General features: G+C 43.0%; 1 protein-coding gene across 3 annotated transcripts in view; it reads left to right on the top strand.

Annotated features, from left to right (window-relative positions):
* The window catches only part of zfhx4 (zinc finger homeobox 4), an 81,190-nt gene extending 65,608 nt beyond the window's left edge, over nucleotides 1–15,582 (top strand). For all 3 annotated transcript variants that reach the window (XM_029528675.1, XM_029528674.1, XM_029528673.1), the window contains 5 exons: nucleotides 2,948–3,081; nucleotides 4,368–4,568; nucleotides 4,949–5,069; nucleotides 5,253–10,670; nucleotides 11,205–15,582. In XM_029528675.1, coding sequence (XP_029384535.1) covers nucleotides 2,948–3,081; nucleotides 4,368–4,568; nucleotides 4,949–5,069; nucleotides 5,253–10,670; nucleotides 11,205–12,784 — 7,454 coding nt within the window. In that variant the 3' untranslated portion in view covers nucleotides 12,785–15,582. The remainder of the gene's footprint in view (nucleotides 1–2,947; nucleotides 3,082–4,367; nucleotides 4,569–4,948; nucleotides 5,070–5,252; nucleotides 10,671–11,204) is intronic.
* The last annotated feature ends 259 nt before the right edge of the window (nucleotides 15,583–15,841 follow it).

Here is a 15,841-nt window from a genome sequence, read left to right as displayed (position 1 = left end):
CTTCTCTGTCCCCCCGCTATCATTTTTATTTTTCTTCCCTCTTATTTTTTTTATTTTAAACATCTCTCCATCCCTCCCTCCATTACACTGTGTTTCTCTTCATCTGAGTGCCCACTTGCATGTATATAGTGCGTGTATACGCGGCTCCCTAAACACCATTGACAGTTGCAAATAAAGATGGGTGGTGAGTGCGCTGCTCTCTCCCCCTGCAATGCAAAAGGGGTTGAGTGTCATAAATCACCTTTTGATTTATCTAATCAAGCAAGGTCCTGCTGCATGCAGACATTTGTCATTGGTGGAGTGGGGTTGGTGGTGTCAGGTTTATTCTGCCACTCTGCTTCACTGGGCTGCAGCTGGTGGAGCCCACATAAGGATGAAGGGATGGGGGGGGGGGGGGGGGGGTGTTGGGAAGGGAGGGGAACGAACAGGCAGGAGGAGGAAAAAGGACACAGTCATTAAGTGTGGGGTGCAGTCTCAGAGACAAAGGAAAATAAGAGGATACTCTCCTGCTCCTGTCTCGTTCTGAATGTTGCCCTCTCCCATAATTTCTTAATTATTTCCTCCACCCATTCAGAGCAAGAATATGAATTTTGTTCGGAGCTACAGATGGAGTGATACTTTTTATTTCCTCATAAATGCATAGGTTTTGCTTGCTTGCGTTAGCTATTACATTTATTTGTCTTACAGGTGATTATATCCCTGGAGGACATGCTACAATTTTGAATGCAATTCCATGCCTCCAAAACAACTTTATTATTCACTCACAGGACTTGCCATTTAAAGCTCCTGAGTGGCCATAGAGAGAACTGCTCTCTCAACATTCAAGGTTAACCAACTGTTTGTCTTCATGTGTCAAAAGTGTTGATGAAAGCACTAGGTTGAAGACGAATCTCCCAAGGACAGATTTTCATGTTGCACATGCACAGACACGCCAACACACACACACACAGGCTACACAAACATACATTTACACTCAATATGACAGTAATCAATGGTGATGTGTGGGCTTTTTCCCCCGCCGCATTGTAAATGTATTTGCAGCCTCTTGTCCGACAATCGCCTCATCTCCTTTTGCAGGGATGTAATTTAGTTGCAAATTGACTGCAAGACGGAGGAAAAAATTGAAAGTTGAAATTAGAAATGGTCATAATAAATATAGGAGGCGGGGCACAGGCTTTGGAAAGGTCAGGTGATATGATGGGTGCTTCCAGCCTGGACCAATCTGACCAATGAAGTGTCAGAGACCTGTCATGAAGCACACGATACACACGCATATATATGCACATAGACACATACACACACACACACACACACACAAGCCCTGCAGGGGCCATCACAGGCAGTGGAAGACGAGATTACCTCGCTATTCTGAGCTGCAGAGCAATTCTCGGATGTTCTTGGAAATTCACATTGTGCCCATGTGTCGCGCCCCCCCCCCCCTTCCCTCATGCTCTTTCTTCCTTTCTTCCCTCCCTCCCTCTCTCTTGTCACTTTCTTTGACAGGCCAATATTTCAGGCTCCAGATATAGGGGATTACAAATAAAATAAGTGGAACGCCTACTTAATGCAACAGAATTAAAATGCATGAACGGGCCAGAGGAATTGATATGCGCCCAATACAAACACGAGCCACGGAATAATATGAAATACAAAATGTTTTTTTTCAACCCCCTCTCCATGTATCAGTGCTTTGATTTCCCTTTTTTTCCATTTGTGCATCTAGCGTGAAGCGTTGATTCGCAAGAGTGAGGCTCACATATTGCCTTGAGTGACCAGACAAGGGAGGGGAGGCAAGAGAGGAGGGTGAAAGGGGGGATGATGGCTTAAGGAGAGAGGGAGGAAGAGAGCAAGGGCGCAGGAGGGAAGGAGGGAGGGAGGCAGAGTTGCTGTTGCTGTGTCTTTGTGTTTTGTGGGTAAATTGCAGTGGCAGAGTATTGCAAGGCCCGCACGGCCTGTATCTTAGGATGAGGCTAATGAAAGATTTATCAGTGGCTGCAGCATTTATACAACCAGAGGCTAATCTCTCCACATTGAGCCCTGCTGTTAACGTCACACACGCTTACACGCATACATACAAACAGACACACACAAGTGGTGCTGCTACTGTACCACCAGCTGTGACTGAGCCCTGAAAATTTTGCATCTTGTACAGACAGAGAAGTTGTTGAGGCAGCTGGGGAAATGTATATGAACTAATGAAGTGTATAATATTACCATAACATTTAATGTATGTCGTGCTGTGATAATGAGGCCTGCCTGAGTTTTCTCCATTTCAAATGTCCTCAGGGTAGAAACACATCAGTGTATACGAATGTGAATAATACACTCCATGCTTGTATCCAGGCTCTTGGTGTCCTGTTCTAAAAATCATTTTTCAAATCATCACCTCTGACCTTACTGAATATTAATTTCTTACACTTCTTAATCTGTCATGATATATGTGTACCAATGGTCATTTGATCGCTTTGTGATCTACTTCAGCCCCCAAATGTCAGACGTTTCAATTTATTCACTCAGCTGTGACAGTTTTATAACCATGATATATTCTGGATTAAGATTCCAGTTGCCTGCACTATATGGATGCATGATCTATGGGATCCAATATATCTAGATGACAAGCCGCTCTCTTGCTCTCTTTCCACTGTTATGTTTAATATGCCATTCTGCTTCTGTGTCCTGCCTTCATTTAAAAAATAAAGAATATCATTGCTACATCAATCATTTTGTAATTTTGCTGCCCTCATGTATTTTTAAATGGTTGAAGTGAAGCATTTCGTTCGAGAATGAGATTATTATGAATATATTGAAGCTTATGTTATATGAACACAATGTATAAATAGAAATCACTGATTAAGTGATGAAAAACAAGTGCTCATTTTCAATGCTTTCAGTTAACATCCTTTGTCTCCTCTCTTTCCTCTTTCTCTTTCCCTCTACTGCCTACCAGGAGTGAATGCTGTATCCAAAGAGGTTACTGGACCGAATGCAATGGTTAAACATTCCCTCCTGCCAGATCGACAAATAGAAAGCCCACCAAAAAGGCCACAGTCTGCTGAGGGGAAGACCTCTGCCAATGAGCAGGTAGGGGTTTGTAGTGTATTAAAAGGAAACTGTCAAAGTGTGCACTGAGTGTAACACTGGATCACCATATTATTTATTTATTCTATTTTATTTTATTTTTTTTTAACCTTGCCAAAGAAAATCCATCCATGGCTTTTGGAGCTTAGTTCGCATGTATTTACAAGGAAGATGTGATGTGGCAACTCGTATTCCAACTACATGATGGATTTTGTTGTCAGTTTACAGACGGCTAATAGCATATGAGGCAAGTTGTACTTCATAAGTGCTAATGAAATCTAACCTTCACTGTCACTGTGGGATGAGCTAATGGGGGAGATACTTATGAACTGTAAGAAGCAGAAATGCTAAGCTAAGCATTAAGCAATTGCTGGCGCCAGCTTTCTATCAAAGGGTTAAATGCAGCCCACCATTCCCTCCCTGACAGAGCTTTTTAGCATCAAGCACAGCAGACCAGTCTTTGTGTTCTTAAGTGGAATACCTGCACCAGCCTTAGGCCTCCCTCCCTCACTTTTCCACCCTTTTGCATCTCTTTAAATTATATGTGTTTTTAAATTAGATTATGAAGTATTAGCTTGTCTGGTTCTGGGCCTTGCAAGGAGGGAGGACTTAGTCATTTCAGAAATGGATTCTATTAAGACAGGTGGTGGGGAGGCGGCCATGTTCAGAGTACTCCCTGTAATGAGGGCAAGGCGTAGCTTGCGAGAGAACACACCTTTGTCATCTGTAATCTCCTGATTAGAAATTCTGGCCAATCGTGTTTTCTGCTAATAAAATTGCATGAGTTGAGCGACTTAAGTGAATTACATGAAACATGGTTTATCTACATTTTCTGTTTCAAGGTGGGCACTGGGGGGAGGCGGGTAGGTGGGGAGAGGTGAATGTGGTGAGATGAGGTGAGTGGGCAGTGAGGAGAAAAAAAAAAGAAAAAAAAAGGCTTGATAAATGTTCAATTTGATTTTGCACACATTGTGTTGTTTTCTCCCTGAACAGTGTAGGAGAGATGATTTGTGCATGTTTTCATCAAATCCTTGTTTGTTTGAATAAAGTGATGTCCGACCGTATCCTGTGAGGCAGGCAATCACCAGCAGCCTATGCTAATGACATCATAGCGCATGAATCATACCCACTAAAGAGTACAACCTGTGGGAAAAAAAATATATATATATATGTTGCTGCTCCTCGTTTATTTTTTACATTGCGAAGGAAAACCCTCTTATTGAATGACTATTTATTATATCCCAACCCCACCCAGAAGTCATTATGCTTTTTTTTTTTTTTTTTTTAAGGTTCAGCAGTGTCCATACTGCAACTACAGCACTAAAGATGCCAACCGTATGCAGCTCCATGTGATGTCCCAGCATTCCATGCAGCCAGTGATCCGCTGCCCTCTGTGCCAGGATGTTCTGAGCAACAAGATTCACCTGCAGCTGCATCTTACACACCTTCACAGTGTGGCCCCTGACTGCGTGGAGAAGCTGATTTTGACCGTATGTAGTAGTTATTAACATACTTTTTTCTTTGGAAAAGAGTTTTTCAAATTAAAAAGTAATCACTGACATTTAGCAATATTTGTAAATGAAGGATGATTCTTTTTCCTTCTTTTTTTTTTTTATAATGCATAAAAGTGCTGATTTGATATATACAAAGAGATCTTTATGTCACTTCTTATGTCTTCTTCTTATCTTATGTCAAGCATTGGCTCGACTGCTAGCAAAACGGTTTTACTTATGAATAGTGATTTTTCAGAATTGAACATGAAGAAAGTTGTGTTGTCAGGACACTGTTCAGCTCTCCTTCTGTATACACAATTCATTTTAATCCCTCCTTATCTTAAACTGATTGTTCAAAATTGTTTTGCTCTTGATAGGTTGTTGGACCGGACACAGCAACAACAAATAATATAATGCATCTCCAAACTGGACAAGACAAAGGTTTATCTGTTATGGATTCCTCTACCTCTCTTTCTGATGGGTCTGGAAAATCTCAAGGTAAGCAGATTATCAAACAAAATAGTTATTGTGTCAATAAAATGCTACCAATGTTAATGAGAGAGTTCATTTTAATATATAAGTTAATTACTGTTAATTTATTGTGTGTTTAATGTGTGCCATCTACCAGAAAAAAATAAATGGCAGAGTGCCTTGTACTTCACATTGTGTTTCTACTTTCAGGGAACATGACCAATCAAGAGAAGATTGAATTGGATCCACAGGGTGAGGAACTCAAGCCCCCAAAGGAGGCCTCAGAGGCCCCAGACTGGAAAAAAACCAGTGGATTAGGACATGATAGCAAGTCCCCTGATACTTTACAAGATCATCTAAGTGAGCTCCAAAGGCTCCAGCAGCAACAACAGCAGCTTTCAGTATCTGATCGTCATGTCTACAAGTATCGCTGCAACCATTGCAGCCTGGCCTTCAAGACAATGCAGAAGCTTCAGATACATTCCCAGTACCACGCCATCAGAGCGGCCACAATGTGCAGCCTTTGCCAGCGCAGCTTCAGGACATTCCTGGCACTCAGGAAGCATTTGGAAAATGGACATCCTGAACTTAGCGAAGCTGAAGTGCAGCAACTCATTGGAAATCTTCCGATGAATGGAGACATCACTGAGAGTGAGGCCAGGGCCCTGGAGGAAGCTCAGGCTTTTGATCATGACTTGGAAAAAGATGATGAAATTGACCAGGAGGAAAAGCCCAGTCCTACAGGAAGTGACAGCAGCTCTCTGCTAGATGACATGGGAGCAGAACCAAAACGGACCCTGCCATTTAGAAAGGGGCCCAACTTTACAATGGAGAAATTCTTGGATCCTTCTCGGCCTTATAAGTGCACAGTATGCAAGGAATCCTTCACCCAGAAAAACATCTTACTCGTCCACTATAATTCAGTTTCTCACCTGCATAAATTGAAGAAGGTCCTTCAAGAAGCATCAAGCCCTGTTCCTCAAGAGACAAACAACAGCACTGATAACAAACCATTCAAATGCAATATTTGCAATGTTGCGTACAGCCAAAGCTCAACACTTGAAATTCACATGAGGTCAGTACTCCATCAGACCAAAGCAAGAACAGCCAAAACTGAAATGAGTGGCAGCAGCAGCAGCAGCAGCAGCAGCAGCAGCAGTGTCTCTGGCACTAGTGGCCCAGTACCTGTAAAAAGTCCAGCACCAAGCACACAAGGGAGCAACAGTAACTCAGACACTGCTAGAAGTGGAACACCGTCTGCTAACAAAGAAAACACTGTGGAACCCAAAGAAGTGAACAGTGGCAACAATACAAAACAAACAACTACTGATCATGTTTCAGCACAGGCAAGTAGCCACCAGTCAGCGCAGTCCTCAGCCCAACTGCAACTGCAGCTCCAACACGAACTCCAGCAACAAGCTGCCTTCTTCCAGCCCCAGTTCCTTAATCCAGCTTTTTTCCCACATTTTCCAATGACCCCAGAAGCACTGCTGCAGTTTCAACAGCCACAGTTCCTCTTCCCCTTCTACATCCCAGGAGCTGAGTTCAACCTTAGCCCAGAACTTGCCTTGCACTCAGCAGCAGCCTTTGGGATGCCTGGCCTCACTGGATCGTTCCTTGAGGACCTGAAGCAGCAGATGCAACAGCAACACCAGCTGCAGCAGGCTCAGGCACAGCAGCAGGCTCAGCAGCAACAGCAGCAGCAGACAACCTCTCAGTCACAGTCACAAATTCAACAGCAGAAAAATCAGCAACTGCAGAACCACAAACCCAAAATGGAGTCCAGTGCTGTGTCAGTTTCAGATATTCAGATGTCAAGAGAGGCAGAGGATCACTTTGAAAAACAAGAAAACAGGGCAAAGATGGAAAATGGAGGTGATGTATTATGCGAAGGAGGAAAAGACAAGAAAGACCCTAAAAAGTCAAAGTTCCCAGAGCCATTGATTCCGCCACCACGTATTGTGTCAGGAGCAAGGGGCAATGCAGCTAAAGCACTGCTAGAGAACTTTGGCTTTGAATTAGTAATCCAGTACAACGAAAACAGACAAAAAAACCAAAAGAAAAACAAAGACGGAATTGAACAAGTGGAAATGAACACTGACAAGCTTGAGTGTGGGATGTGTGGGAAGCTCTTCTCCAATATGCTTATTCTCAAAAGCCACCAGGAGCATGTGCACAGCCACTTTTTCCCATATGTGGAGCTTGAAAAGTTTGCCCAGCAATACAGAGAGGCCTATGACAAACTCTATCCAATAAATCCTGCTTCACCTGAGACTCCTCCACCACCGCCGCCACCACCACCTCCTCCTCCTCCACCACCTCCTGCACCAGCCCCAGTGACAGCGCCTCAGCCTCCTTCCACATCAATGACCAAGCCCCAAACCCCAGTGCCTTCCCCAGTTCCTGTTCCCCATCAGGCCCCACACCAACCTGCTCACCAGGCAGCACCACCCCAGCCCCCACCACCACCTCCACCACCAACTGCCCCTCCCGCCCCTCCCCAAGTACAGCTCCCTGTGCCCTTGGACCTTCCCATTTTCCCACCACTAATGATGCAGTCTGTCCAGCACCCAGGTCTGCCCCCTCAGCTGGCCCTCCAGCTGCCCACCATGGACTCTATTTCTACAGATCTTACTCAGCTCTGTCAGCAACAATTGGGCCTGGATCCAAACTTTTTACGGCAGTCTCAGTTTAAGCGACCTCGCACTCGCATCACTGATGACCAACTTAAGATCCTCCGTGCCAACTTTGACATCAATAACTCTCCCAATGAAGAGCAAATCCAGGAGATGTCAGAGAAGTCTGGTTTGCCCCAAAAAGTCATAAAGCACTGGTTCCGTAACACCCTCTTCAAAGAGAGGCAGCGGAGTAAAGACTCTCCCTACAATTTTAATATTCCTCCCATTACTACTTTGGAAGATATTCGGATGGATTCTCAGCTCAGTGCACAGGAATACTACAAAACCGAGTCATCTATCAACAAGAGGTCCTCCAGGACCAGATTCACTGATTACCAGTTGAGAGTACTTCAAGATTTCTTTGACACAAATGCCTATCCAAAAGATGATGAGATTGAGCAGCTCTCCACTGTGCTCAACCTCCCAACCCGAGTCATTGTGGTGTGGTTCCAGAATGCCAGACAGAAGGCTCGCAAAAGCTACGAGAACCAGGCAGACTCTAAAGACAGTGAGAAGAAAGAGCTGACCAATGAGCGATACATCAGAACCAGCAATATGCAGTATCAGTGCAAAAAGTGCAACGTTGTGTTTCCACGCATATTTGACCTTATCACTCACCAGAAAAAGATGTGTTATAAGGATGAGGATGAGGAAGGTAATGAGGAGAATCCATGTGACGAATACACAGATTCTATTGAGCAAGGTCCAGCAAAGACTCTTCAAGTACCTTTTGAGCCACCCAAACAGTCCCAAACAGGAACTGCCACCAGTTCTGGGTCAAGCTCCCCTGTGATGTCCTCTCCTCGTGCTAGCATGGGTAAAACTTCCCCAAAGCCAGACACTGGCCTTGAAACTGAAGTTAAGCAAACTGAAACTGCCCCTTCACCAGTGATCAAGTCACTACCCGAACCCAGACCATCTAAGGCCTGCACACCTCAGCCTCCTCCTCAGAAAGCTCCCCAGCCACAAATGTCAAGACCCCATTCCCAGCCACAGGCAGCTGCAGTGCCCTCAAGTCCGCTGTCTTTGGCCCTTTCTTCACTCACAAACAACCTTCCACACCAGATGCTTCAGTACCAGTGTGACCAATGTAAAATTGCATTCCCCACAGTGGAACTATGGCAGGAGCACCAGCACATGCATTTCTTGGCTGCCCAAAACCAATTCCTTCACTCTCAGTTTCTGGAAAGACCCATTGACATGCCCTATATGATATTTGACCCTAACAACCCCCTAATGGCTAGCCAGCTGTTATCTGGAGGCCTTTCCCAAATCCCCTCTCAGGGTAGTTCTGGTTTGGCTTCTGCAGCAAGCTCTGGGGCAATGAAAAGGAAACTAGATGACAAGGATGAAAGTGCCAATGATAAAGATGGTGGAAACAGTGGCGAAGAGCAACACAGAGATAAACGTTTGAGAACCACCATCACCCCAGAACAGCTGGAGATTCTCTATGACAAATATCTACTTGACTCTAACCCAACAAGAAAGATGCTGGACCACATTGCACGAGAGGTTGGCTTGAAAAAGAGAGTTGTGCAAGTTTGGTTCCAAAACACTCGTGCAAGAGAGAGAAAGGGGCAGTTCAGGGCTATAGGGCCCTCCCAGTCCCACAAGAAATGTCCCTTTTGCAGAGCACTGTTCAAGGCTAAATCTGCTTTAGATAGCCATATACGATCTAGACACTGGCACGAGGCCAAGCAGGCAGGTTTTAGTTTGCCACCAAGCCCAATGATGAATCAAGACAATGAAAGAGGAGAAAGTCCAAATAAGTATAATTTCTTTGACTACACACAGCTGCCTAACAAGACTGAGCCAAATGAGTATGAGCTGCCTGCTGCATCCTCTACTCCACTCAAACCATCTGAGGCACAAGTAAAAAACTTCTTAAGCCCTTCATCCTTAAAAGCTGAAAACTGTGATGAAACTGAAGGGCCTAATATGAATTCAGCAGAAGCTTCATCTTATGATCTCACTAAAATGGACTTTGATGAGACATCATCAATTAACACAGCCATTAGCGATGCTACAACTGGAGATGAGGGTAATAACAATGAGGTTGAGAGCCTCACTGCCAATGGAGGCGACAAGCTGAGTGACAACAAGAGTTGCCTGATGCCAAATTCTGATGGTGGCAATGAAAGGTTCCAATTCAGCATGGTGAGCCCTGCCCTTAGTTTCTCTGGAAAAGACTGTGACTCTTATTTCAACTCCAGAGATGATGAAATGGATGAAAACAATGACAGGAGTGAATCTTCAAGCCTAGCTGATCCCAGTTCTCCAAGTCCTTTCGGGGCAGGTAACCCTTTCAGCAAGTCTGGTAAAGGTACCAATGCTGGGGACAGGCCGGGCCACAAACGATTCAGGACACAGATGAGTAACCTGCAACTGAAAGTTCTCAAAGCCTGTTTTAGCGACTACCGCACTCCTACAATGCAAGAGTGCGAAATGCTTGGCAACGAGATTGGACTCCCCAAACGGGTTGTCCAGGTTTGGTTCCAGAACGCCCGAGCTAAAGAAAAGAAGTTCAAGATTAACATTGGAAAGCCATTCATGATAAGTCAAGGCTCACCAGAGGGGCCCAGGCCTGAGTGTACTTTGTGTGGTGTAAAGTACACTGCCCGGATGTCCGTCCGAGACCACATTTTCTCCAAACAGCACATCACCAAAGTGCAAGAAACCCTGGGTAACCAGGTGGATAGAGAAAAGGACTACCTAGCACCAACCACTGTCCGTCAGCTGATGGCTCAGCAAGAGCTGGACCGCATGAAGAAAGCAGGTGAAGGACTCGGCCTGCCTGGCCAGCAGCAACAGAATGCAGTGGACAACAATAATGCACTTCATGGTCTCAGCCTACCCTCAGGCTACCCAGGGTTATCTGGCCTTCCGCCGGTGCTACTTCCTGGGGTCAATGGGCCATCATCACTTCCTGTTTTCCCCCCCAACACACCTGGTGAGTTAGTATGACAAACAGTAAGAAAACGTCATAGACTAGAAGCTTTATGAACTGAGCTTTATCATGCACTATTTTATTCTACGATACTACTGGTTATTCTGTATCACAGTGGTGTTTGTTTAAAAAAAAAAAAAAAAAAAAAAAGTTTTATTTTTTAAACTATTTTAAAATTTAAAAAAGTGGTGGGAGATAGTGCATGCATAATGTCAGCATCAGAGTTGACTTGCTAATTGATAATTCAGAGATTTTTTTACAACAAATGTATGTATATCATGGGTTTTGTTTGTGTTTGTTTTTCCCCTTATTGTAGGTTTGTTATATTTATATTGTAATATATTGGCAGGTTTAAATTATCATAAAGCGCATGGGACAGTTTTGATCCATAACAAAATCTTAATAAGACAGATAAAGAGTCATCCAGTGACAAATTTATCATCTTTATCTTGTCAAAAAATTTCCAATTTCACAGTGATTTGGAGTTGAATAAATAAATATTGAATATTTCCATATTTATATACTACTGTATTTCAGCTTTAGCGTCTCCCGGTGCTGGCATGCTTGGGTTCCCTACACCAGCCACCCCCTCTCCTGCCATGTCTCTCAACACTACCCCAACCAAGACTCTTCTGCAGACTCCTCCTCCTCCTCCTCCTCCTCCACCTCCTCCTCCTCCTGTTCCCTCCACACCTTTGGCAGCAGTAAATCATACAGAGCAACAAGGCAAAGACTCAGAGAGAGACAGCAGCAAGAAACAAGGAGACAAGCCACCTCAGATGAAGGTGAAGGAACGAGAGAATGAGAGCAGTTCACGTCCTGAAACCCCCAGTATGGCCAAGAAAAGAGAGAAACCATGTCCAGCTCCAGTGAAACCAGGAAATGAGACCGGACTGGATGCCGCACAGCTCCAGGCACTCCAGAATGCTCTTGCAGCAAGTGACCCCACCTCTTTCTTGGGGGGGCAGTTTCTGCCCTATTTCCTTCCTGGATTTCCCAACTGCTTCTCTCCCCAGCTTCCTAGAGGGGTCCAAACAGGGGGCTACTTCCCACCACTGTGCGGAATGGAAAACCTGTTTCCATATGGCCCTGCAGCAGTCCCACAAGCTGCCATGGCAACAGGTCTGTCCCCGACCGCTCTCCTGCAGCAGTACCAGCAGTACCAGCAGTCCCTCCAGGATTCACTGCAGAAGCAGCAACAACAGCAGCAGAAACAACTCGAGCAACAGCAGAAACAACAACAACAGCAGCAGCAGCAGCAGAAACCAACCCCTGTGAAGACACCCATGAGCATACAGAGTACGACCACCAACTCTTTCAAACCAAAAGATGCTATCGATGCTAAGGATGACACCAACAAAGGCTCTTCAACAGAAAGCACAAAAGAAGAACCCAAAACAGATACCAAAAGTACCATGGATTTTCCAGACGCTTTTATTGTACCGTCCGTCAAGCATGAGTTTATATGCAGGAAGTGCCAGATGATTTTTGCTGACGAAGATTCAGTGGTACGTCATCAGAAGTCCTTCTGTTACTTCGGACATCCTTTTACTGACCCGCAAGAGACAGTGCTTCGAAAGGCAGTGAGCAACTACACTTGTGTTGTCTGCAATGTGGTTGTTAATGGAAATGAAGCACTTGGCCAACACCTTCAGTCGAGCTTGCACAAAGAGAAAACAATCAAACAAGCAATGAGAAATGCCAAAGAGCATACTAGATTATTACCTCACTCTGTCTGCTCCCCTACTCCTAACACCACATCTACCTCGCAGTCTGCAGCTTCTTCTAATAACACCTTTCCTCATCTCTCTCGCTTGTCCATGAAGTCCTGGCCAAATGTCCTGTTCCAGGCCACCACAGCCCGGAAAGCTGCTTCCTCCTCCCCGTCTGCCTCTCCCCCCCCACCCCTCTCCTCACCTTCAACGGTTACCTCAACTTCCTGCAGCACCTCAGGGGTTCCAACCTCACTACCCACCGAGAGTTGTTCAGATGAGTCTGACAATGAGCTAAGCCAGAAGCTGGATGATTTAGAAAACGCGTTGGAAGTCAAGGCTAAGCCGGCCTCTGGCCTAGACGCGAGCTTCAGTAGTATCAGAATGGATATGTTCAGTGTGTAGGAGTGACAAAAGGATCCCTTGCTTAAAGAAAAAAATAAGACTTTTTAAACTGCAGTTCCAAAGTCTCTCTTAACCCAAAAAATTACAGTACCAAATGATTGACTCAGGATTGTTTTTCCCATATTGATATGCTGGCAAGATATTGATTGATTTTTGTTATGGACAGAACTGTTGCAGATGCTTGACTGAGCTTATATTGTATACAAAAACATGGAGTAGGAAAAATCCCACAGGCTCCCTTGGGGGGGCTTGTTTCAAGCCAAAAACTCTCACGATAGCAAATTGCACCTCAGCTGGATTGTTTTCCAAATGCTAGCATGTACTGTATGGGATGACGATCCAGAACCCTCAAAGAGAATCTCTCTTAGTTTAGATAGGTGTAATTCAGTAGCTTTAAATTCTCAGGTCAGAACATAACATTTCTCATTTGTTAAAGCAGCAACAAGCCTGGGTACACTTGGCTTATAACCAAAACATGTCAAGCTTTATCGGACGCATTTCCTTGATGTGTATAGAGTACCAAGAGACAATATTACTGTTACAATGGACGATGTGCATATCCTTTTAGTTTTGCCCTACAAAGACAGTATGGTTTTGCCACTGAGGGAATTTAGAATGGTGAAATAAATGTGTATGATGCCCCTGTGTTTGCCAGTTTGTATTACAACAAGCTGTATCTATTTCCCACCCCCTTTTTTCCTTTTTTTCTTGTAGTATATACTAATCTGTGCCAACTCTTACCTTCTCACTTTTACCTCTGCTCACACCCTTTTCTGAAGAGGTAATAACTCTAGTTTTGATAGACTCTCAGATTATGTGAATATAACATTTTTCATTTGTGAATTGCTGTACTGTTACGGTACCTGCTTGTGTCTGGACTATAGTGCACTTATTTTGTTTTTGTTCGTCTTTTTATTATTTGAGTAGCCCATTTGTTAATTTAATAGAATTTTTTTTTTTTTTCTGTTTGTATGTATGTATGTTTGTATTTTAATTATTATTTGTGTCTATTGCAGCAGCATATTGGTCCATATTTGTTACAGGATTGATGCCTAACAATCTAGAGACCTATTTAAGAATTGGTGCATCCAAGAAAGCAGTACTGTATACTTGAAACTGTTAAGGTACAAGTTGGTCACATTGTTAAAAAAAGGTATGATCATTTGCTACACGTTTGCAAATATGCTGCTTTAAAAGGGGGACAACAGCATTTGTGTTGTATATTAAAAATATTTTCATGTACATGTAGGACTTAAAACAGTGTTACACGTATACGCAGCCATTTATTGCATAGGTTGACGTCCTCCCATCAATTCTCTGGGCACTTCTGATGATCTACAGTTAAAGTCACCGTTTTGGTTTTTTCCACATTTAGTGATTTCAACATTGCAAAGTATTACCTTACAAAGTTTGCTGCTACTGTGTAAAGTTATTTTGCTTGCCATAAATTCTCTCAACTTTCTACCAGACAAAATACTGATCCATTAATTGCTTTGCTTTGCTACGTTTTATTTTATGTTATTTTGTTATTTTGCTGTGGAACTAAGAATGTGAAAGCTGTCAAAGGGTGTTCAATTTTTTACGAATCACTTTCTAGTTTGGTAATTGAAACCAATGTGATTCATTCCAAAGTAACAGAAGGCTATTTGTATGAAAGAAAAGGCTTGTGAACAAAGAAAGCTAAGCTGTTGTACATATTCGTAGTTGGCTGTGCATGGTACAAATTTATTAATATGAAGAAATGCAAAAATGTATTGCTTTTGGTATTTCCTATTCTGAGATGAGCAAGTAGCATGTAATGCAACTGTTTGACAGGTTAAATCAAATCATGCTTAGTTATTGTTTCAAACAATGAAATCAAGTAACATTTCCTTTTATGTTTTATTATTGTAAAGGTGTTTTTTTTCTCAAAGTTTTAAAGCAATGTCAGTTTTTAATTTTCTGTGTGAGCTTTTTAAATGTCATTTTTTGAATTTTTAGTACTTCAACATTTACTTTAATCCTGAAGACACTTTTCGATTGTGTTTCATAAGAGACATCCTGGCCTCCCAAGGTGCAATTCTGCCATTGTACAAACATGAGCGACTGTCCTGATTCCAAAGGCTTTCACAACTCTGGCTTTTTGCCTTTCCCCACTCTGTGGCTCAGCATTATAAGACTGAACTGTCAGCTAGCATCATGTGCTAAGATGTTAGCATCAGACAGGACGCTTTCCACACCAAGGACTGGTAAAAGCTAACAAACCAACAAAAAGGATGGTCCAACGATATAACTGTACATAGATATTGCAACTGCACAGCAGCCAAAAAGAAAAAAAAAAAAAGAACTTTTTAAAAACAAATGGATGGATTGTGTCATGTTCATGGGGACAGCCTTCAAAAGGTTGAAATTGGAATTGTTCTTCTGGATGTCAAAGGGATTTTCATGGCGCAATCATATCCTACACAATATGTACTCTTCAACATCTGGGTTACATAGGAAATGCACCCTGAGGTTTTAATAAGAAGAAGCCCCTATGGCTAAAACTTTAAATAAACTAAACCAAAAATGTTATTGATGTTTTATATATAGAGAGTAGTCGCATTAGTTTTTGTTACTGTACTGTTTGAGGTCTCAACTGTACCGTATCACGGTAATAACATGGTTTTGAAACCGTTTTTTTATTTTGTCACAGACCTGTTGTCATAGTTGAAATGACGTTTATTGTAGATGGTATTTGAACAACTTCTGGAAATAGTTCATCAAGTATGTTTGTTGCTCATTGTTGTGATACATTAAAAACTGTATCTGCAAACCAGTTTGGTTGCATCAAATATTCTTTATTCTCCATTTGCGGTCTTTTATTTCCATCTTCCCGAGCAGTTTCACGGACTCCACGCATCTCATTCATTATTGTTTAGCTTGATCTCATGTGAAGTTAAACAATACCTTTCCAAATTTTAGACGTGCATTTCTTTGCTCAAATCTTTGACTGGAGCTGGCGGCATAAAACATTTAGCTGTCAAGCACTTTCACTTCAATGCAGCACACAATTTTCATGTCCATAAAATACTCTTT

Source organism: Echeneis naucrates, chromosome 20 (genome assembly GCF_900963305.1).
Source record: "Echeneis naucrates chromosome 20, fEcheNa1.1, whole genome shotgun sequence".
In the NCBI taxonomy this organism is placed as follows: domain Eukaryota; kingdom Metazoa; phylum Chordata; class Actinopteri; order Carangiformes; family Echeneidae; genus Echeneis; species Echeneis naucrates.
The sequence above is the reverse complement of the archived record's forward strand: the minus strand, read 5'-3'. Positions and strand labels throughout refer to the sequence as shown.